This window comes from Perna viridis, chromosome 11 (assembly GCF_037379345.1).
Source record: "Perna viridis isolate PV_CMFRI_1.1 ecotype Kerala chromosome 11, ASM3737934v1, whole genome shotgun sequence".
In the NCBI taxonomy this organism is placed as follows: domain Eukaryota; kingdom Metazoa; phylum Mollusca; class Bivalvia; order Mytilida; family Mytilidae; genus Perna; species Perna viridis.
The window spans coordinates 28,298,040-28,320,518 of record NC_142455.1 but is presented as its reverse complement, the minus strand read 5'-3'; the positions used below and the strand labels follow the sequence as shown (position 1 = coordinate 28,320,518).

The 22,479-nt window shown below is 31.9% G+C and overlaps 1 protein-coding gene across 1 annotated transcript in view; it reads right to left on the bottom strand.

The window, feature by feature from the left end:
* Positions 1 to 22,441, bottom strand: part of LOC148603607 (dynein heavy chain domain-containing protein 1-like) — a 104,238-nt gene extending 81,797 nt beyond the window's left edge. The window contains exons 1-27 of the mRNA XM_088553740.1: positions 22,347 to 22,441; positions 21,002 to 21,175; positions 20,058 to 20,159; positions 19,321 to 19,408; positions 18,649 to 18,750; positions 17,710 to 17,880; positions 14,362 to 14,452; positions 13,532 to 13,605; positions 12,763 to 12,864; positions 11,933 to 12,082; positions 11,421 to 11,590; positions 10,745 to 10,855; positions 10,355 to 10,402; positions 9,752 to 9,835; positions 9,084 to 9,173; positions 7,495 to 7,575; positions 6,883 to 7,040; positions 6,105 to 6,264; positions 5,409 to 5,635; positions 4,872 to 5,025; positions 3,986 to 4,160; positions 3,032 to 3,250; positions 2,665 to 2,787; positions 2,327 to 2,488; positions 1,828 to 1,893; positions 880 to 981; positions 116 to 313 (exon numbers count right to left, since the gene is read on the bottom strand). Of these exons, the coding sequence (XP_088409866.1) occupies positions 116 to 313; positions 880 to 981; positions 1,828 to 1,893; positions 2,327 to 2,488; positions 2,665 to 2,787; positions 3,032 to 3,250; positions 3,986 to 4,160; positions 4,872 to 5,025; positions 5,409 to 5,635; positions 6,105 to 6,264; positions 6,883 to 7,040; positions 7,495 to 7,575; positions 9,084 to 9,173; positions 9,752 to 9,835; positions 10,355 to 10,402; positions 10,745 to 10,855; positions 11,421 to 11,590; positions 11,933 to 12,082; positions 12,763 to 12,864; positions 13,532 to 13,605; positions 14,362 to 14,452; positions 17,710 to 17,880; positions 18,649 to 18,750; positions 19,321 to 19,408; positions 20,058 to 20,159; positions 21,002 to 21,159 (3,366 nt within the window). The 5' untranslated portion in view covers positions 21,160 to 21,175; positions 22,347 to 22,441. The remainder of the gene's footprint in view (positions 1 to 115; positions 314 to 879; positions 982 to 1,827; positions 1,894 to 2,326; positions 2,489 to 2,664; positions 2,788 to 3,031; positions 3,251 to 3,985; positions 4,161 to 4,871; positions 5,026 to 5,408; positions 5,636 to 6,104; positions 6,265 to 6,882; positions 7,041 to 7,494; positions 7,576 to 9,083; positions 9,174 to 9,751; positions 9,836 to 10,354; positions 10,403 to 10,744; positions 10,856 to 11,420; positions 11,591 to 11,932; positions 12,083 to 12,762; positions 12,865 to 13,531; positions 13,606 to 14,361; positions 14,453 to 17,709; positions 17,881 to 18,648; positions 18,751 to 19,320; positions 19,409 to 20,057; positions 20,160 to 21,001; positions 21,176 to 22,346) is intronic.
* Positions 22,442 to 22,479: the final 38 nt, after the last annotated feature.

Sequence of the window (22,479 nt, the reverse complement as noted above, 5' to 3'; positions counted from 1 at the left end):
AAAAAGCTTTAAAAAATTTGAGACCAATTGTCGAGAGTCACATCTAAAGGTTTTTTGTAATAAAAGTGACAAATTTTATTACCCATAAAAATCATCCACAATCAACTAGCCATACCTTCTTAAATAACATCTGTTTCCAGTCTTTGATAGCATGCCTTGATACTTCCACATACTTCCATAGTTCCTGTAGTACATCTATATTGACTGTGATCTCATGAAGGAATGTCAGGTCATATGGTTCTCCTACGATAGCTTCCCGCCATTTACTGGCCTGGTGCAGCTGTTTCTGAACCTGATAGAACTTGTCACGAATCTGATAAAATAAAAAAGACAAAATAAATTTTGAAACCATAACATAAAAAACTTATAGATGTATAAGCTTAATTTTTTTATATTTATTTAAGTCATAAGTGTGTATGCATTCAGATTTCTAGACTGTCATTTTAATTACAAAATCTTACTATCTGAGTCTAACCATGATTTTTTTACAACAATGGCAAAACAAATATAACCAAAATGGCTTCCAACTGATGCAAATGATTATGATGAAATAAAATTTTATTTAACAATAAAAAAAAAAAAAGACTTTGCCACCACAGAAAGCAATAAATGAAATTAATATGCATAGATGCTGTACCAATTCACCTTTGAACTAATATATGTGAGTATTTTAAGCAAGAAAAACGGAGCATATTACCAATTAAACTCAATAAAAAGCAATTTGTCTCAAAGTAATTTCTAACAAAACATAGATAAAACAGAATTATCTCCAATCAATCTGGTTTCTGTCATCTTATTTCCTTCTAAGGAGAGGATACTAAACATCTATCTGAAACAATGCATTCCAACAATATCTGAAACTGATTTGACATTATTTACCCTTCTCATTTCAATCAGAATCTTAGTAGCATTTTGTTCTGGATCCAAGAAATGCTCCGATGTTGCCATTTTAGCAAGTTCTCTTGCTTCCATATCCAATTTCTAAAATATAAAAATCCAAAATCTATGTACAGTGCATGGCTTAGGAATCACCTTAAAAATTTGTACATAATTAATTAGCAAACAGTAGAACTATTTAATTTGGATTCATCAAAGTATTAGTCTGTACAAAACCACCTACTACATGTACTATGTAAGTATTAGTCTATACAAAACCATCTACTATGTTTGTAAAATATATTTATTTCACCTAACTACAGATGACAACAAATGTTTCAAAAATTGGACTCTTACCGTCTAATGTCAGTTGTATTATAAAATTTTAAGACTACTTTCATCAAAATACACATCAAAAAGCCCTTGTACATGCTTTAGTCACAAACAACAATTACTCAAAATGACCACACACAAGCAAATTTCACACATTACTCAAATCATTCTATTAAACTGACTTACCTGTTTCTCAACATATTTTTATTTCCTTTATCTATTTTTTATTTAATTTAAGGCTTAATTAATGAAATTTAAAAAGGTTTTGCTTATCATATTAAAGACAACTTGCTAACTCTGTGACAACATTTAGACCAAATATTTTACCAGAAATTGCCTTTTCATACAAGACTACAATGTGAAAAACATAAATGCATACTGAAAATGTCATGCCTCAAGAATATGTTTGTGAATTTTTTGCATTTTATATGGCATATAGTTACATTTGGCATGGCCATTGCTGCTTCTCAACATTATTAATTACAAGAGCAAAATTGTGGAAATAAACAATAATTAACGACACACAAAATCACCTCAAAACTGATTAAAAAAGCATAATGTCATTGCTGAAAACAAATTTCAAATTCATTATTTAGCAGTCATCATGACAACAAATACCATATAGAGGCTGGGATTTTTCAGAGCCTTCATTTTCTGTTTCAAGTTCTTGGCTCTTGACAAGCGCTGTATGTAGATATAGACATGTTAGATAATGTGATAATATGTTCTTTTACCTTAATAACAGTTTTCAAATTTTTTAACTAAAATGAGTGAATTTTCAAAACAAACATAAAATATATTAACTATTTTTTTTTACATCATACAAAAGGGTTTAGACCACTGTAATCAATATGAAGAACTCGATTCTGTTATTCATACTAGTAAAAGAAATTGTACTAGCATAAAATTTAACTGGAGACTTTGGGCAAATCATACAAGGCTTTGATGATCAATCATTTCTGCTCCATGGATAAATAAAAGTAAATTATAGAGAAACAGAAAGGAAACAAAAAAAAAAAATGTGGCCGATTATCTCCCTTTTTCCTACTAAGAATATCAAATATGAAGCTCATCAAAATGAAGAACTGATTACTTTAGTGAAACCAATAATGTATACCTTATGAGTATCTTCTAGTTGATGAGTCATCAGTGGTGTCTTAGTGTTAACAAAGACCGCAGCTTCCTGCATCGTCAACATAAACTCATCCCATCGTGCTCTGACATAACTATCATCTCGTTCTTCCTCTGGGGTCAACTGTCGATAACTCATCCTTACAACCTAACCAAATGGGAAAAAAAAGAGACTTACGGGATGAAAGAATAGTAATCTACAGAGAACCGTAGTATGCAAATTCTTATCAGATGGTCAAAATAATTGTAGGAGTAAAATCTACTTTTTTTTTTTTTTTTTGGCTGCACAACATATTTAATTTTTTATTTAAATAGTCATGTTACCTCAAACAGCATTTTGATGTATTCACATCTCTGTTGGAATGATGGACTGTTCTTCTTGTACTGGTTAAAGTTCTTGGCATAGGTGGCAAAGGCATCTATCTCATCACTCTTGTCTTTTAAACTCTGAAAAATTAAAATTATAACAAAAACAGTGAAAAAATGTTTATTGCATGATATTTTCTCATGTTTAATGATCAAGTTTCAAATGTATTTACCCTGAACCATTCCATGTTTAAATATAACACATCTATTTATAATACTGAAAATTCAGATATTATTTCCTGTAGTAATAAAATTGATTTCTAGACCAAAAAATGAATTTAATTAAGAGAAGACTGTAGCTTTTAAAGTGGTAGTACAGACATACCTCAATAGTTTCCCTCATTTCTTCACAGAAGTTGTTTGCAAGAGTGGTTGCTTCCTCAGCTACAAACATTCCAACCTCAGTATAGATATCATTTAACCTTGGTAGGAGGTTGTCATGTACAGCCATACAGTCCACAAAAAATAGTCCATTTTCTGTAGTGAAGTTTCTCTCAAATACTTTAACCTTCTCTGACCAGGCACGAATGTCATTCAATTTTTGCTGAAAGTAATCAAATGAAATATGAATGATAATTTAATTCTGAACTACACAGATTGTTATTATAATGTGCCTCTGCAATCATACATCTGAATCTGAATTTCAATCATCAGCCAACACAAATAATACATTTGGAAAAATTTGATAATATTCAAATTGGTCCATTCTTTTAAAGCTAAGTAAACTGATGCAATTATAAGCTTTTTGTACACTGTCACTCCTCGGAAGGGAACATAGAAATACCAGTGTCCATTTGTGCATCTGTCCGTCTGGTTACACTTGTGGAGGCAACTCCTTGGAAACTGCTTGATGAATTGTGTTCAAATTTTGTTGAATTGTTAGTTATCATTTGTATTTGATCAAATTGTGCTGTCATTTTGAATTAACAAATTTTACAGGAGTTATTGGACTTTTTCACTTCAATTCTTTTTTTTCAGCAACAGGACATATGGCTATGAGTTCCTTGTTTTTGTTTTGATCAGAACTGACAAAGTCAACCTTCCAATTTCAATGTTTCACTCCACATGTTGCTAAAAGATAAACATTATTTTTAGTTGAACTACAGCAAAACTAGTATCGAATTTTGTACAAAAACAGGCAAATAAGTTCAAATAAAAATAATTCGACAGCTTTAGTTATCCCATCCCATTGCTTTGACTGAATGCCTTTCTCTTCAGTCAAAGGAGAGAAAAAGTGAAATTATTTGTTTTGTCTTTAACCATACTTCTCTGTATTTACCTCAATCTGGAATGCAGGTACCCCTTTTATTTCCTTAAGTGATTTCTCACTCCACTTTTTACAGAAGTGATAGATTTCCCCAAGCCAGCTGTGGTGTTTACAATATTGTTCTATCTCCTCTAAAGCCTCGCTCATTACTGTATCCTGGAACTTCAGTGCAGCCATGTAGTTCAAACTGAAAAATAAAGGCAACATAACCAGACATAGTTAAAATAAGAACATTTAAGTACTTCTCTGTCTAAGAATCAGGCAAAATGTGTAAAAGATATGGCACATGAAGGAAAAAAATATTGATTTTATTGCATTATCTAGATATCTGTACATCTTAACCTCCACGTTCGCCTTTTTAAGATATTTATAGGTCAAATTTAGTTGAAATGTACTATGGAAAATGGCAAGAAAATTTTCCCGTACATTTTTCCCATATAAGCAGTAAAAAAATATCTAAGTAACAGATGTTTCAGGATAAATTTAAATTGCATTTCAATTGTTTTCAAGATGTATTGAATATGTCAGAGGTAAAAAAGAATGAATTGAGAAAAATGATGTGCCACTCATTGCCTGATTCTTACACAGAATGGTACTTAAAGCAGAAATTATGTCAAGCTAAATATTTTCTTGTAATAGCTAAATTATTCACAAACTCCAGTTTTTGTTAACCATGGCACTGACAATTTTTGTCAACTTTTCACACATAGAAAAAGCAAAGAGTACAATAACAACATAATCTAATTTAACTTCCATAGTTAATTCATTGTATTTTTTGGTGATTTATGTTGCTTAAAACTTCTGCAATATATTTCCATAATAAACTGCAATATTATTTTATGTAACTTTTTTCTTAATCTCAATTTTTGCAACAACTACTTTTGTCCCTATGACCTACTCTTTGCTCAGTTTCTCCTCTAGACTAGCCCGAGTCAGTGGTGTATACTGTCCCATGAATCCCTCGCCTTTAATGACCAGCTGTGTTGACTCATCATGGAGAACTAAGTCAGGGGTGGCAACACCTAGCTCATCTTCCTCCTTTGATTTTATATCTGAAAATGAAAGTTTCATCAAAATCCATCAAACAATTTGGTAAGAGTTGCGCTTATGAGCTGGCAACAGGTAAAACCAATAAATCACCTTATATAACGTTATGCAAATCTACATTTGATGCCCATCTGTCATACTTAGATTCACATAAAAAAAACACAGCAATCTAACAATATAACAATTTAAGAGGATGTGTACTTACAAAATTTAAAAATTATAGACATAGAGATGGACAGACTAACATTGTGTATCCTACATACCCTTAAAACTTTGAAATAGCATGATTATGATATAAAAACTAATATGGTAATAATAGGTCTAAAGTTTTGCAGTACTGAAAGTAGGCATTTTCTTGCTAATTTTCTCCATGATGTTTGGTTCTTACCAGCTGGGGGTAGGTCAGGTACACACAAGTCATCACCACCTGTAACAGACTTCAGAGCCTGACCCTCCTCTTCTTCTACAATGGTATCAGCTACTACTGTTTCCCCTGTTTGTGATAGAGCTGGTTCTACTGGTACCTGGCTATCCCTCCTCTGTGACAGGGCAGTCAGGCTCTCTCGTCTCAGGGTAGCTAGAGTGGCGGCTGCTGTACTTTTCCTCCTCTCTGACCTAAAGTTTGAAAGTTGAAGCATGTTTGAAATTTTACAAATGATGCCATAATTTCAATGAAAGAATGTTAATTGACATTATATTAAGATGTTTTGCCATTTTTTCTTGTTGTAAATGGCGTCTTTGAAGACTAACTATAAAATGGTGGAAAAAAATAATTATTAAACTCCTTGGAACACACAGTACACATTGTTACTATAGGGCACACTTGGAAATAAGTGGCCTGCTATTATTCATTTGTAGTGGTCAAGACTTTTGAAAACTGTTCCTGTTTAAAATGTTTTGTGTGTATTCTGTACATTTTAATGTTGAATGACATCGTGATGCAAAACAAAGAGAAAATATACAACTCTTGTTCAAAGCATTATGAGATTTCCTGGGAAAATAAGGCAGTGAAAATGTTTGTAGAAGAATAGACAAGGGTATGTAATAGAAAATGCTGAAAGACATGCAAGTTCTGTTTTTTTACCTTGAAACTTCAGCTTGCTCAGACTTTGAGTGGTCAGTCTCATCAGGCAGGGAACCATCAATAGGCATAGCATTGGAGCAAAGCACCTTAGGAATACCTCTAAGGGTACCAGATAAAGCCTTGATGAATTTGTCTTTAGTTGGTGACAAACCAAGTATATCTGAAAAGTATTAAGAATATTCTTCAGTTACATACCAAAGAACTGTAATCAAACCCATTTTGAAAAAAAAACATAAAAATAAAGAAAAAAAATCATTATTTTACTGTGATAAAGCATGAAAAATCACATCAAAAATATGAATTTAAAATTTTCAATAACTGATAAAAAGTTTACCAAACCATGCAAAAAACCTTTATAGTTTTATGATTTCAACATATACCACTCACACTGTTGCACAGTACAGGCAATACAAAAAATATATGACATCCATTTGTACTTTTCTGAAAAGCGAAACATCAATAACCACTGATTTTAATGAAATCTATATAACTTTTTCATGATACTTGAGGAAATGCATCTCAACTCTTACGAAGTATTGAAAAACATGTTATTTGTTATCTTTTTGTGGCTGAAATACAGCCATGACAACTGAAGAACAAAGCCAATTCACAATGAAAACTACAATGAATGGAAAAATTTGATACTTTTTCAAAAAAAATGTCAACAGTAAATAATTATCTTATGTCACCATAATACCTCAGCACATGTGTTGAATACAAATCAGCAACAACAAAAAGAGAGCCTTTAAAGATGATTCTTACAGTAACACATTCTTACCTTGTTTAGTGAAGACCAGACTGACTTTAAAAAATCCATCAGAATCTCCAGGATTTCTCAACACTTCATTTACAAACTCTATCACTTGAGTTTTACAGATCTCATACATATGTTCTACTATCAGCTGATCTGTCAGCTTGACAAAGTTTCCTAGACGGCTATAAATAAATAATATAACCAAAGATATAAGAGGTTGGCTATGGTGAAAAAGAAAAAAAAAAATATTCTGCTGAAAATATCCTCATTTAACTACATGGATAAAAAAAATCTAATAATCTTCATGTTACAATGTAAGAAGCTTTATTTAGTAGGACTTTCATTGTTTGGTCAAGCCACAAATTTACATTCCTTTTAAAATGTAAATTTCTTGTTGAAACATTAGAGTATATTTCAAATTTGCCAATCTGAGTGTTTAGTTACTGGTATATTTGTATATTTAGTTACTGGTATATTTGTATGTTTAGTTACTGGTATATTTGTATGTTTAGTTACTGGTATATTTGTTTGGTTACAGTAATTGTCTTTGGTGCTTGTTTAAGAATATATGTGTCTTAGATGATAGTTATCAATGATAACAGTTCACACTGAATAGTAGGAACAGTTATGACTTACCCAGTTTCATTCCTAGCTTTCAACAAATTGACCTGTCTCTGTTCGTGCTTTATTCTTTGTAAATGTAAAGAGTCTTTTGAACTGAAAATAAATTAGCTCTCATTTATTGCCGGTTAAGTTTTAAAATACAGTCGTACCTCTTTAAGTTGAAGTCGAAAGGACCATGCATTAAATGTTCAAGTTATCCGAGGTTTGAGAAATCCGAGGTTGAGGGTAAACCGGAAATACTAGTAGTTTCGTCCATGATTGTTTCTGTATTTACATCATTTGTTGTGCTGGTACATGTACTTCACTTTACACGATACTTCATAATGTCATGTGTTTCATATCAGAAATTATTTGTATTGTTTTGTATGTTGTATATCATGTATGAAATATTGAACAGCACTGAGTGTTTTAGTGAAATTCCTTTTTATTTTTTCTATATCAAAAAACGTCATAGTCCATAACATGCTGCTTTGTTTGATTCACAATCAGGAGTATCGTCAAACCATGTGCTCTACAATATTATGATAAAATTTCAAATTCACTAGCGAAATGAATATAGTCATTGAAATACCCGTACTATCGTCTGTTTGATGTTTCATTAAATAGTCAGATACCATTATAATTCATCTGTATTTTTTTTTTTAATTTCAAACTATCAAAATATTCGATATCACTGTTAGTGAAAATTCTGACGAGTTATTAATAAAATTCATTTCTTTTAACAATACGCACAATTTTAAATTAATTAAATAAACCAATCAAACCATAAAGAGTGTCAACAAATTAATTTTAAAAGCCTCGCTAATTGTTGTTAAAAGGCACTTCAATCATGGTTTGTAATAAAGCAATCAGTTTTCCAACTACTTAGTTAACTTCGAAACATCAGGGTTAATTAAGATCGAAGTCCTATCGAGGGGACTGATTGATTATCTCGAGTTATCAGAGGATTCAATTCATCCGAGTTCGAGTCATCCCAGGTAAAATTGTATTGGAGTAAGGGGAGTTTTGCCGGGACTTTGTAATTAGTTCGAGTTATCCGAGATTTCAACTAATCCGAGTTCGACACATCGAGGTTCGACTGTATGAAGAATTTAACACTCTCATATCAAGATGAACATACTGACCAAATAAAAAAAAAGTTTTTGCAAAACTGAATACTGCTAACCAGGAAATTTTGGCGCAGTCTTTTTTTTGGCGGTTTCAGCTATAAATCTGCTTTCACACAGTTTTAAATTCATTTTCGTTCATCAAATTGTACTGTAATGTTCTTCAAAGAAATTATTTGCATAACAGAACTTAGCGTGAAAATAGCAAAAAAAACTGCCACATAAATTTCACGGTTTTCAGTAAACTTTACTTTTAGAATAAGAGCAAAGAAATAAACTTTGGAAACAAATTATTCCCCAACCTACAAACCCATAACTGGATTGGCAGAGTTCTGAATTGGTGATGTATACAATCTACTGACTGAAAAAACAGCATCATCACAAATATAAATCTAAGACATGTTTGATCTACAATAGGGTCAGACAGACAGACATACAAAATCCCATAAAACCCAAATTGAGGATCATTATAATAAATATGAAGTTTTTACTTACAATATTGTTTTCTTCTTGACTTGTTCTTCACAGTGGTGAAGTTTTTTGAATGAAGCTTCAGCTGTCACATCTACTACCATTTTACAATAGCTACAAAAATATTGGATTATAAATTTTAAAAGGAGGATAAACCAATAGATGATGATGAGAGCTAACAAAGTGTTAAAAAGCCTTATTCAACTTTCTTGGTCTGAGAGGTTTTCTAATGAACATCCATGAATGGATTTTACACATCATATTGTTCATTGCTAGAAAAAAATTATTTGGGACATGCTTTATTGGTTCTTAATTGATATGAGGATAAAAACAGTAGATGAGATGGAATACAGAGGATCAAAAACCATGTAATTATTTTAGTTGTCCTATATTAAATTTTTAATTATGTTTAACAACCTATAAACTATTCTTATAAAAAGTCCAGAGCAAATACAAAATGACATCTGGCTTTTTCACCTTTTGTGATAACATTTGGATCATCTGGGGGAAATTGCATAAGACTATGCACGGCAGTAAAGAGCAAACAATAAGAGAACAGCACCCTTACCCACAGAACCTCTCTATAACAGCACACTTACCTAAAGAACCTCTCTATAACAGCACACTTACCTAAAGAACCTCTCTATAACAGCACACTTACCTAAAGAACCTCTCTATAACAGCACACTTACCCAAAGAACCTCTCTATAACCTTCTCTGCCTGCATATTCTTATAATTGACATCACTTTCAAATTCTGGAAGTTTATACAACTTACTGCAAAGAAATTTGACAAAAGTATTTCAATGCAGAAATTCAGGGAAAAAAACCGTAAACTATGAGCTACATTTGAATTTTCCAATTCTTTCTAGGATTCTATAATGCCCAAGACAAAAATAGAAATGACCACCTTCCCCTTTCTATCTTGATGTGCCCATCTTTCTGCTTTGTCGCAACTGCCTGACCTTTCTTTAATACGTAAACAGTTTTATCAACTTTAAATGGTTTACGATCCAAGAATATCAAAATAATTTTTCTTAAATAGCAGTTAAGCATTGTTCAATAGAATTCTACATTTTCATCATGGTTTGGCCTAAAACTATGGTACATGTATTCAATAAATATCAAATTACAGGTACTCTATGAATTCAAACAAAACACACCAGTTAAATAGTCTTAATAAATGCTAAATTGTTACAATTTGTACTTGGAAAAATTGGAAAAATGCAATTTTATTCAAAAGTATTTTTCTATGAAGGTTATATTATTGCTGTCTGTTTTGGTTAAATTACTTACTCTTTTTCTATTGGCAGAAATTTTACAGTGACCAGTTCTTTCAACAATCTGTAAGAACAGAAAATATATACATGTACATACAAATACATGTAGTTAATACAACTTCGGCAATTACAGAATTTAGATGCTTTCTAGATTTACAACCCGTAAAATGCATACTTCATCTCCCTCATGACAATAAATTTTCTCTTGCCAATAAACCTTATGGATACAGGAATAAGAAGTAAATACACAATAAATAAATGTTATCAAAACAAAATATCAGGATTCTAATTAAACTTAGAAAAATAACTCACATCTGAGATCACGAGCACAAGAAATGTTCCTACTTTAACATGTTTTAAAGTACAAAGTAGAAAATTATCCTTGATAAAGGTTTACATAGTTCACCTTGAAACTTGTATAAGTGCAGCACCAAAAGCAGGAACAGCCTGTAATAGTCTGTCATTTAACTTCTCTTGTTTCCTCATAAAATCTAAACAGTTCCTGTTATATCTCCATCTGTTGAGAAATATTACAGTTATCAAGGGGTAATCTTAGCATAATGTGGGCTGTATAATTTATATAGATTAGATGTGAGGAAAGGACAGTGTGTCAGAAAAGGGTGTCAGTATTGCTATTGTAAGTAAGTAATCTATCATTAACTTGGTATTATTAATTTGATTCTCCAAAAAGGTATAAAAAATCTATTTTAAATATGCCTGCATTAATATTATTTGAACAACTACTTCCTTTCTAACTGAAAACAATGTCTATGTGATCCAGATGCAAAATACTAATTATAAATTACTCTTTTCAATAACAGTTAGAATAAGTTTGTCCTCCAATACTCAGGAGATTTTTTCATCAATTAAAACAAACTTACTAAATACATCAAAGTAGTTAATTTCACACCATATCATTTTATTGCAGTCTATTTCACAGGTGAATGATTTTTTTGTAGTTTTATTTTCAATGAAAGATTAAATTTTTAATAGTCTTTCATTTTGTCTCTATGGACGAACAAAAATTTTAAAGAATTAGAACCTTACAAAAATATTGTGTTACAAATAGATTGGGTACTTACTTCTGGAACATTTTCATGACAAGAAAGTTTTTAAAGAAGGGTATCTTAGAAATAGCACTCCATAACACAGCCTCTCTCTGCCAGTCAGATAAACTCATACTCTCAGAGGGTTGGTCTGGGTATACATGTAATACTCCAAATGTTGAGAAGACATAGTGCTCAGGATGAACCTATATGTAAATTAAGACTATACGTAATTGTATGATCTTTTATTGTTTTGGAACAAAATTGTTCACATTGTTTTATTAGATATTTAAATAAAAGAAATCAAAATAAACAATTGTGCCAGCCCATAAATTGATGACAAACACAAAAATGCGTCCATTCATGATGACAAACATTGTACCAAAATATCATAAAATTCTGTGCAAGATGTTTTTTTAGCTTTTGCATGGCATGTGGACAATGCTGAGTGGTGTGCCATAATATATTTGCGAAGAAAAAGAAAAGGGGGTATATAAAATGACTTCTGACTGACTCAAATTTCCTATGTTTTCTTTTTAATACCATACCTTGTTTTTGTGTACAGATATAAGATCATAAGGATTATAATGTCTGTTAGTGACTATATTAAAGTGGATTGATTCAATTCTTCCTATGTGATGAAGCTTGGCAAAATATTCCACAGCCTCTCGTCCTGTCATTACTGGTATCTTCTCATCCTAAATATAGATAAAAAGTATTAAAGAGCATATAGAATAAAATCAAAATAAATATAGCATCTATGCCACACTTATCAAAATACCTTATAATCTATTTGTCAAACCATAGACAAAATACAGCTCAGTATTGAAGAAAAGAGTACACACACAAGAATCAAAGAAAATCTAATTCTAGATGTTTGGAGAAATGAAACCATTACAGTAAACAATTATGATCAGTAATCTTTTTTTCTTTTGATAACAATAGAAAAAATAACAGATATGATGAAACACAACAAATGCACTAGGCATATAACTAATATATAAAAAAGCATAAAATAGTACAATACTTTCATAGATCACCAAAAGGTCTTCAACAAGTGTAATAGAAAATCTCCACAATGTCTTTCTCATACTTGAATATGTTTATCCCTATATTTAAACAGTAGTTCATTCTGTAGATCAACATGATGCATTATTTGACACTGAAATACATCTGGATTATAAAGAAGGTTCAATATTATCTAATTTAAAATTGATGTTGTAAATTGAGATATTATTGAGAATAGTCCTGGTCCAGTAATGGTAGGCATTCCACATACAACTTGTGCAATGATAAAGACATAGCATATAAATTAGCAGTAGTATTTGGGTTTTTAGTGGCTATGTTAGACATAAGTTTTAATTGTAGATTAAATTACCTTAATTCTTGGTGTTTTCTTCTCTTTCTTCCCATACAAAGACCCCAGAGAACTTCTAGGAGATGATGTTTTAGATACTGGTTCTACTACTTTCTGTTTCTTCTAAAATTGCAGAAAGTATAAAAAATTCCTAAAACATTATAACTTCTAACATCTAACACAACAAAATTACAAAGAAAACTGCTTTTAATATATTTTGATTATATTTGGAAAAACTTGTAAACATTATTTCGATTTGTCATAAACTTCAAAATTAGGATATCTCAAGGCAACCCTGTTTGGATCTTTTCCCATCTCAAGTACCAAAATAAATTTAATTGATTAATGCAGATCAATTCACAATGCACAAAACAATTGTTAAGTGATTTCTTTCTACTCTGATTTACACTTAATGGATTAAGAATAACAACAGAAATGCAGTGATGGCTTTTTTTTTGTAAAAATATATTGTTAATTATCTCTCTTTGATTTCGTGGTTTCTATATTTTTCTTTCTTTTTTGTAACTGAAATTTACCAGTGGTCTCAAGTTATCTGCATCTTTGCATCATAATTTCTGATATTTTTTAGATACTGCCAACTCTCCCACACACCATTGGTCATTTCAATGACCTAAGTTAAGTCATACAGACAACATTATCATAAATAAAATTAAAAATGCCAGTTATATACACCATGATAAAAAGTAAAAATGGTATTAATACAAATGTCTGCCTTGATCTTGATTTCCAGGTTTATTCTATACTCTTCTTATTCAATAAATTGTTTTACCTCTTCTGGTTCAGGAATTTCTGTTCTGAGAGCCTGGGTAACAGTACCATAGTGTTGACTCCATATTGACTCTCCTGTAAACAAATTCACCAGACTAAATTTTAAAACCAGTAGTTGGAAAACAATTTTTCTACAAGGGTCGCTTTTGGCTTTTTGTGTTAATTTTCCAAATTTTAATGAGCTATTTCAAGGCTACCTAAAATTCTGGAAGATGGATTGGTCGTTGCATCAAAAATAAAATGTATGCATTGTTTCAAACAACAGTGAAAGGTTTACATTTCAATAAAATAAATAGCATATATTTAAATATACAGAGCATACCACTTCTTATAGACAAAAAACCCCAATCTCACCTGGAAAAGGAGGAGGGACATAAAAATTGTCAGTATATTTCACCCTTTGAAATGTATTTTATTTTATTAAGTGTCAGTCTCTGTAATATTCAGACAGTGAGTGAAACATGGTGTGAAAAAAAGTTTAATTTGACTATTTCCAGCATCAGAATCAAGAAATACAGACAAAATTTTCCATATCATTTTGGTAAATCAAGTTATAATTTCATTGAAATGCACTGAAAATGATCATTTCAAGGGTAGATAACTTGGTTGAAAAAACTCATTTTCTAACATTCTATTGAAAACTGAGCAAATCCAGTGATGCAGAGATCTAAAAGTTGTCTTTTCAAATAGACAAAGCATCCTCTAGTGATTTTACATTAGTACCGGTGGGTTTTTGACATGCATGTTTCTGATTTTTTTCCATTTTGCCTGATTCTTACAAAAACTTAATAAGTACTTGAAACACTGCCTGAATTAGAAACATATACATACTTGCTGCCATTTCTGCTGCTACATCTGCTATTGATTTACTCATGTCTCTAATTGTCAGTGGTTTAGAAAACATGTACTTTTCTTCTTTGTGCTGAAAGAGTTATCAAGGGAACCAAGTTTATAGCGGTAATCAAAAGAATGTAATCCAGGGACAAAGACCAGACATGGAAAACAGACATATACAACAAAGAACATAAAGTAACTAAAATCATACATACAAAGTAACAAAAGTAAATGAGCAACTTGGACTCCACTAAAAACTGAGAGCATGGACCAGGTGCACCGGTAGGGTAAGCGTCCTCTGCTTTTTTAGAAACACCCACCGAGTTGCTCATAAAAAGTCCGGGGTAGACAAACGAGGAAAGGAAAACTATGACCCGTTGAATACATCAGTTTTCATGGTGCTGATGGATACACCATAATGATCCACGAGTTCATGATGACGACCATAAAACTTCTGTAGTGATGACTTCAATCTTGTAGCAACATAACCCTGTTCCAGAAGTCTATTTGTTAGAGTTCTACCGTGATACAAAAAGTCTGCGTAGTTTCGGCAAGCTCTGACATTAGGTATGAGTTGTGATATGAACACTCCATACACAGGAGCCGAAGTGATGTTGCCACAGATGAAAGGAAAGTTGACAATTCTGAATGAAAAGTCATCACGTTTGTAGTAAAGTTTGGTCAATAGTTTTCCTTTACCATCGATTTCTAAGTGTAGGTCAAGATATGAGGCTGACTTCACAGTGTCTGTAGTATCCTTTATCTCAAGTTCTTTTGGGTAGATGCTATGTATCAAATCCCCGAAATTAGGATTGTTTAAAGATAATACGTCATCTATATAGCGGAAACTGAGATTGAAGGATCTTGCCAAACGATATTCTTTCTTTCTGATCAGATCAGCTATAAAGTCAGCCTCATAAGAGTGAAGGAATAGGTCAAAAGTAAAGGAGCACAATTTGTTCCCATTGGAATGCCGACTGTTTGTTGAAAAACATGCCCACCACACTGGACAAATATGTTGTCGATTAAAAATTCCAGCATTTTGTAAACATCTTCCTCTGTATATTTGGAAGATGATTATTTCTTACAAAGTATGAGGAATCTCTACCAAGAACTATATATTTGTATCTAGGTGTACCATCTTTTTTGAAAAAACAACGATGTATAATGTTTTTAAGTCAGGATTTTAACTGAGTATGGGGAATAGAAGTATACAGTGTTGAAAAATCATAGGTTTTAATGCTATTATATTCAGATAATAGTCTTGAACTGATTGTCACCAAAAGATCTTTCAAATTTTTCAGGATCCACATTGAATTAATACCACTACGGGAGTAACAAGTGTTGTGGTAGGACTGTAGACCCTCTTTGACAGTTGTGAGTATAGAAGTTACAAGTTTTGAGAGAGGTTTGGTGGTACATTTTGCAGATCCAGCTATGAAACATTGTTTGTATGGATTCTTGTGAAGTTTAGGAATCCAGTACATAGACGGTAAATCACAATCATCGTCCTTGGTAGAGAGACCAAAAGAGGATAGCACAGATTTATGGTTTTCCACAATCTCTTCTTTGGAGAGAGTGGTAGCAGTGTAGATCCTATCACTGCTATTATTTTCTACGTCTACCTCTGATAATAAACATTGGATATAAAATGTTTTGCAGACAAAAACAATGTTGTTTTGGGCTTTGTCTGCTGGTACGACAACATATTTGTCATGTATAGTAGACAATGTTTTTGCTACATCGGGGTCTTTGAAAACTGACGTAGCTTTGGCACTCATTGACTCATTTAAAAAATGCAAAAAAAAAAAATCAAAAGACAGAAAAATACAGTAAAACCTGCTCTGCTAGTCACATCAAATTAACAGTTACCTTCAATTAAAGGTCATTTCAAAACCCGCCCAACTGTTTTCTCTATTTATTTTAACTCAAATCAGTGGTCACCTCCCTAACGCGGCCAACGGTCACCTATTATTCATCTGAAATCGTCTTTCTGACTTCTTATATCGGCCATTTTGTAAACATTCGGTTTATCACTTGACCTGATAACAGTACCGTGTCACGTGACTTAATTATATTTAGAACATGTAAATATAGATAATTAGGTTGCCGAAGGGATTAAATCGGTATTGCAATGAAAACAAAATTAAAGACTCGATAGTAAAGGTGTGAAATTTACTCACTGGTCGTAAAAACGTCAGTCTTCAGTTAAATTATGAAAGTTTGAGTTGCGACGAAATGTCTCAGAAACAGAAAATAGAAAGACATGAGGCAATTAAAAAATTAAATAATGGAAAAGGTGCCCGTGCCATTGTAAGGAAATTAATGTTGGAAAAACACAAATTACTAAAACTGCCAAAAGATAAGCAGAAATTATAGAGGACATTGAAAATAACATATACGGTGAAAACAACATAAAATGGGAAATGTGGAAATACTTTGTTTTTTATTGTCATATATTTTTATCTGAATGATATTTTAAATGAAAATATTTTTAAATACATGAATCTACCTCTGAAAATGAAAGATAAATACATGTAATATTGTGACAATCAGAGGTAATGTAATTTAAAAGGAATATGGGATTATATGCCGACATCAAAGTCTTTCTACATCACAATTTGTAACCTCATTCCAAAGGTTACCTCTCTATAAAGGTCACTTTGAGTATTCCCCAGAGGTGTCTGCTTAATACAGATTTGACTGTACATGCACAGTATAATTCCATTGTTTGGCAAATTTTATTTATATATTGAAATGCACATCTTTCAATTGCTAATTAAGGAACAATACAATCCCTTTCTACGGTTTGACAAAGTAATTTTTTTTTAGATCCCATCATATAATTTCTGTTAGGAATCATTCCCAGTCCCTTTAAGGTTGTTTGTTTTACCGTTTCTTTGTTGTTACTTTATTTAAAGAAAAGAGAAACATCCAAAATTTTTATAAGAAAATTTTTTACCTACTGTGAAAGTACTATTTTTCATGGGGTATCAATTTTTGTGGTTTTTGTTGGTAAGCCAGACCAAGAAATTTGGTTTCCAATGAAAAGCAGATTTCAATTGATGTGTGTACTGAAAACCTCAAAACCACGAATACAAGAATCCATGAACTTGTGTATTTTCTCTAATTCATGAAAATTGGTATCCACGAATTGAAGTACATGCACAGTATTTGCTTTTTTTTAATTCTCTAGTGTGTGTGACATAAGTACTGCTACAACTATTAAATATTCACAAAGATACTTACCAGTACAAGCGTATTACAAGGATTCTTTCCATAAATGAGAGTGAACGACATTGTAGGGATTGTAAAATCTATTTAGGGGTCCTCAATGATACTTACTGGTACATGAGTATCGTAAGGATTGGTCCCATCAGGAAGCATGAATGAAATTCTTGGGGACTGCAGAGACTTTTTAGGGGACCCAATACTTGGTTTGATGACTGGCACAGGAGGAGCTGTGCAGTAATTTCTGGCTGGGTAAGCTCCAATTTCTCTGATCTTTTCAACTTCCTGACATAGAAAAGAAAAGAAAGGTGAACTATACAAATATTCCAATTTAAATTTTAAGATTTAAACATGAATTTTCATAGAAAAATAAATGCTATAGATTTTCCTTAAAAACTGGGAGAACAATAGATTTCTACACGAGACACTGATATACTAAGATTATTAGATTATTTAATATTTTTTTCAACGAGAGGAAGTATCTCATGCTCATCTAGTCAAGCAGCTTCGAAAAGAAAACCCAGCGAGTTGAAAAAATATAAAATAATCAGTTTATCGCTGTTTTGTTGATGTTTAAGGTATTACTTTTCTTTTATTTTCAGTTTTCCTAACCTAAATATGTAAGTTTTATAAGCGCTGCAAAGTTTCCTTTCCGGACTATTTTTGGCAGAGTGCTATGTGACGTCACATATATTGTGCAGCTATATGATAATTTTTATTCCCACTTGACTGGTGTGAGATTGAAAAACTATTGTATAGCAAGATCAAAGGGATTTTAAACAAAGTAGCAATAAAAGAGGATACTTCAAAACCTCAGTTGACAATTCTGTCTTTTCAAGTAATTCAATTCCTTACAAAAAGCATTTTTCCACCTAGAAAAAATATTTCAAAACTGAAAAGCAAGGTTTCCAATGGTAAATACAATAATTTAAACAACAACAGACAAAGTTTCATAATTATAAAGCTTGTTACTTCTCCCTGTGAAACCTGTCTAATATGACCATGATTTTGCTCTCCCTTTGTTGTATTATGAAGACAGGATTGACTGTATACCTGAGGAAATATTTTTGAAAGTGATTCCACCAGCTGCAGATCAAATAATTTCTCTTTGTTGTTTTCTGTGTGATGAATCAATCTCTCAATGTAGTGATACATCTGTAACATAATAAAATAGACGGAGTAATAATCAAAGTGTGAGAAAAACTGATGGGACTACAGATATATCACATATATAACAAGAAGCTATCGAAGAGCTTGAATTGCTCACCTCCATGCCCTATTAACTAAGTAAAAGTATCATGCTTTGTTATCATATTGGACTAAAGTTACATCACATATATAAAGGTGAATATTATCCCATGCAGATATCATATTAGGCGAGCTTGGGTCAGTATCATAGTGAACAGCTTTAAATTTAAAGTTTTGGTGTAAAAGTATAGTTTGTTTTTGTCTTTCCCTTTTTAGTCTAAGAATTCAATAAACTATTACCTTCCAACTTCCGTAGTATTTTCCTGACTTTATATTCTAATACAGCAAACTTCAACACATTTTTATTTATGACATGTTCAAATATCTGTTTCTCAACATTTTTATTCTAAATATGTGTGGTTGTAAGATGTTTTCATTTGTGAAATGAATTTTTTGGGGGGCAGGTGGGTAGGAGTAAGGGTGGAGGTTAATAATCCAATCACACACTTGCTATAAATAGATTAATCTGAATGGTACCTCAGATTTCAGGTCAAACATCTCTAGATAGACTCTGTATGACTCTGCTATGCCTAATACTTCATGTAGGTACACCCAAGCATCTCGACTGAAAAAGAAAATACATTCTTTAGACACTATCATATTCACATAGCTTGGTTCTGTTGGATATTGGGGTAAACACAAATATAGTTTATATCTTTGATGTGGTGTACTTCTCAAAACTATTGGATTAAATAAATTTCTTCAAATTTAAGCCAGTAATTAAAAATACACATAACCTATTGACCATCAGGCCGAGATTAAATTTCTGAAAGAGGTTTCCCACCATTTTCCATATTCAAATATATTTTACAAGAAACCGTTTCTCCTTCAGCCTATTCTTGATTTTAACTATTTCTCCACTCTCTGTGGTAACATTTACATTTTAACAGGCTCACTTAAGCTTGCATGCACTCCACTCATTACTGAAGGAGAACCTGTATAAAAAGTACTGGTAAACTGTAAGTAAGTAATGGCAATACACCATACAACTTCCCTGTAATCTCTACTATAGTGATACTTGTCTATAATGATCTCTTTTAAGACTAAAGATTTGTTTGCTTTAGACAGGTGTTTGGTTTACAAATGATATATATATAGGGCATATTATCACAATTAATGATACAGGGACTTCAAAAGATGTCTGGTTTAAATAGATTATAAGTCTAAGTTAGGTTTAGATTGGTTTCATTGTAATACATGTAACTACAATGTACCTGTCTTGTTGAAGAGCTGTAATAAAAACAGCTACAAGTTCTTTCTTTAGTTGTGTTACATCTTCTTTCTGAACTTCACTAGTTTCAATGGATTTATTTATCCTGTAAAAAATGAAATACTTTATGTATAGTCATTAATTCTAGCCATCTGACTGCCAAGGCCAGTCAAATAAATATTTAATAGTAGTGTTTGTAATATTTACTTTAAATAAGGAGTTTCAAGTCAGTCTGCAAATATGTAAAGAAATATAAGAAAATATGTAGACATTCATTTCCAGCTTATATGACACAAAGATATTTTTAATGGCTTAGATTCATCAAAAATTCAAGAAACGTAAATTTCGAGCCAGAACTCATTGTTAAATCTAAGCTTTTAACATCCACAGTTTTGAGTTTTAAATGTATTATATTATTGTTACTACTTCTTTAATAGTGACATGCAAAATGCAAAACAATACAAGGGTTCCACACAGACCTCAGTATACAAACCTATTTCTGGTCTCTACAGCCCACTGATGTAATACTTGGACAATATAAGGGTTCCACACAGACCTCAGTATACAAACCTATTTCTGGTCTCTACAGCCCATTGATGCAATACTTGGACAATACAACGATTCCACAAGATCTCAGTATACGAACCTATTTCCGGTCTCTACAGCCCATTGATGTAATACTTGGACAATACAAGGGTTCCACAAGATCTCAGTATACAAACCTATTTCTGGTCTCTACAGCCATTGATGTATACTTGGACAATATAAGGGTTCCACAAGATCTCAGTATACAAACCTATTTCTGGTCTCTACAGCCCATTGATGCAATACTTGGACAATACAAGGGTTCCACAAGATCTCAGTATACAAACCTATTTCTGATCTCTATAGCCCATTGATGTAATACTTGGACAATACAACGGTTCCACAAGATCTCAGTATACAAACCTATTTCTGGTCTCTACAGCCCATTGTGATGCTCTTTGTCGAGGTGTGACTGATGGTGATCCATGTAGTGGGGCCACCAAACTACTCTGGCCCTCTCTCAAAGCTGGTAAGGTGGGTGTGGATCCCCTGTCTAGGGATAAGTCCACCTTAGAGGACATGGTCTTTACTTAATGCCTAATTGAAGAAATATCAGAAAATGAATGCATAATAATAAAAGATTTTTTAATATTCTTAAAAAAAAACTAAATTCCATCTAGATCTACATGTAATCATTTTTTTCATTTTTCATTGAAACTGATATCATGAAATTCTCATTGTCAAAGGAGATTAGTCATTTTTCAGCTGGAACTTTGGTTTAAAAACTGGGGGGGGGGGTCTGTGTTTTTTTTCATGGTGTAACAAGTAAATTATGTGTGAAGTTAATGGAAAACCTCATGCATGAAGTTTGTTTCCTTGAAAAAAATTACCTGATTATTTTAAAATTGGAATATGCATATATATAAACTTTTTTTTTGTTTTGAATATAAAAGTTCACTCAAAATTTAAAATGTTCACCACCTTCATTGTCAAAATTTCTTCTCAAAAGGACTCCTCAAGTGTAATGGGTAAATTGAAGTTTAAGCCTTTTTTCTCAGTAACTGCATGCCATTAGGTTACCAGCTGGAGGTGACATATTAGGGGAAATGTAACAAATATTCAATGAAGCTGATAATAAATTTCCTGTAGTATTTTCTATAACTATTGCAAAAAAAATTTGAGAATTATACTATACTGTTGGAATTAGAGAAAACATTTTGCATCAACAATGGTAATTTAATTTTTTTTTTTACATTAATGATTCTACCAAATTTAGACTGTTAAATTGACAGTATTTGTTAATAATTGTGCAGTAGAAATTAATCCATAAAAAAAATGATTGGCTGTCCATAACATGGATGAGAAAACATTTGTTACACTCATATTTTAACATACTACCGTTTTATAAATATAAATATTAATACAATTTTATTTTTTGTGTCACATCACCTTTATTGCAGGCATTTACCCCTGATAGTGATAAACTGTAAAATATGGTATTTTCTTAAATTTTACTAATTTGGCCTCACCCCCATGCCTAATCATTGAAAATTTGAAATACACGTGAACAATTGAAGATAAATGTATCGAACAAATTGCATACACGTGATGGGGATATCGGAGGCGAAAGAGAAGAAATTTTGAGAACAGCCTCAACGGGCACTCCGGCCCATACTTTCCTGGCTTATTTCTATCCACATAGCTTTACGAATATATCATATTGAGGTCACATACAACCAAAGACGTGTATGTTTTGCTCTTTAAGTACCTGATCATTGACAACTGTTCAAGATATATTTTTAAATGACCATGTTTATAAAATTTCGCGTCTGTTGTCAAGTCGCCATTTTTCAAAATTTTAGTACCATCGTTGGAACGCAGTAAATATTTTTTTACTAAAA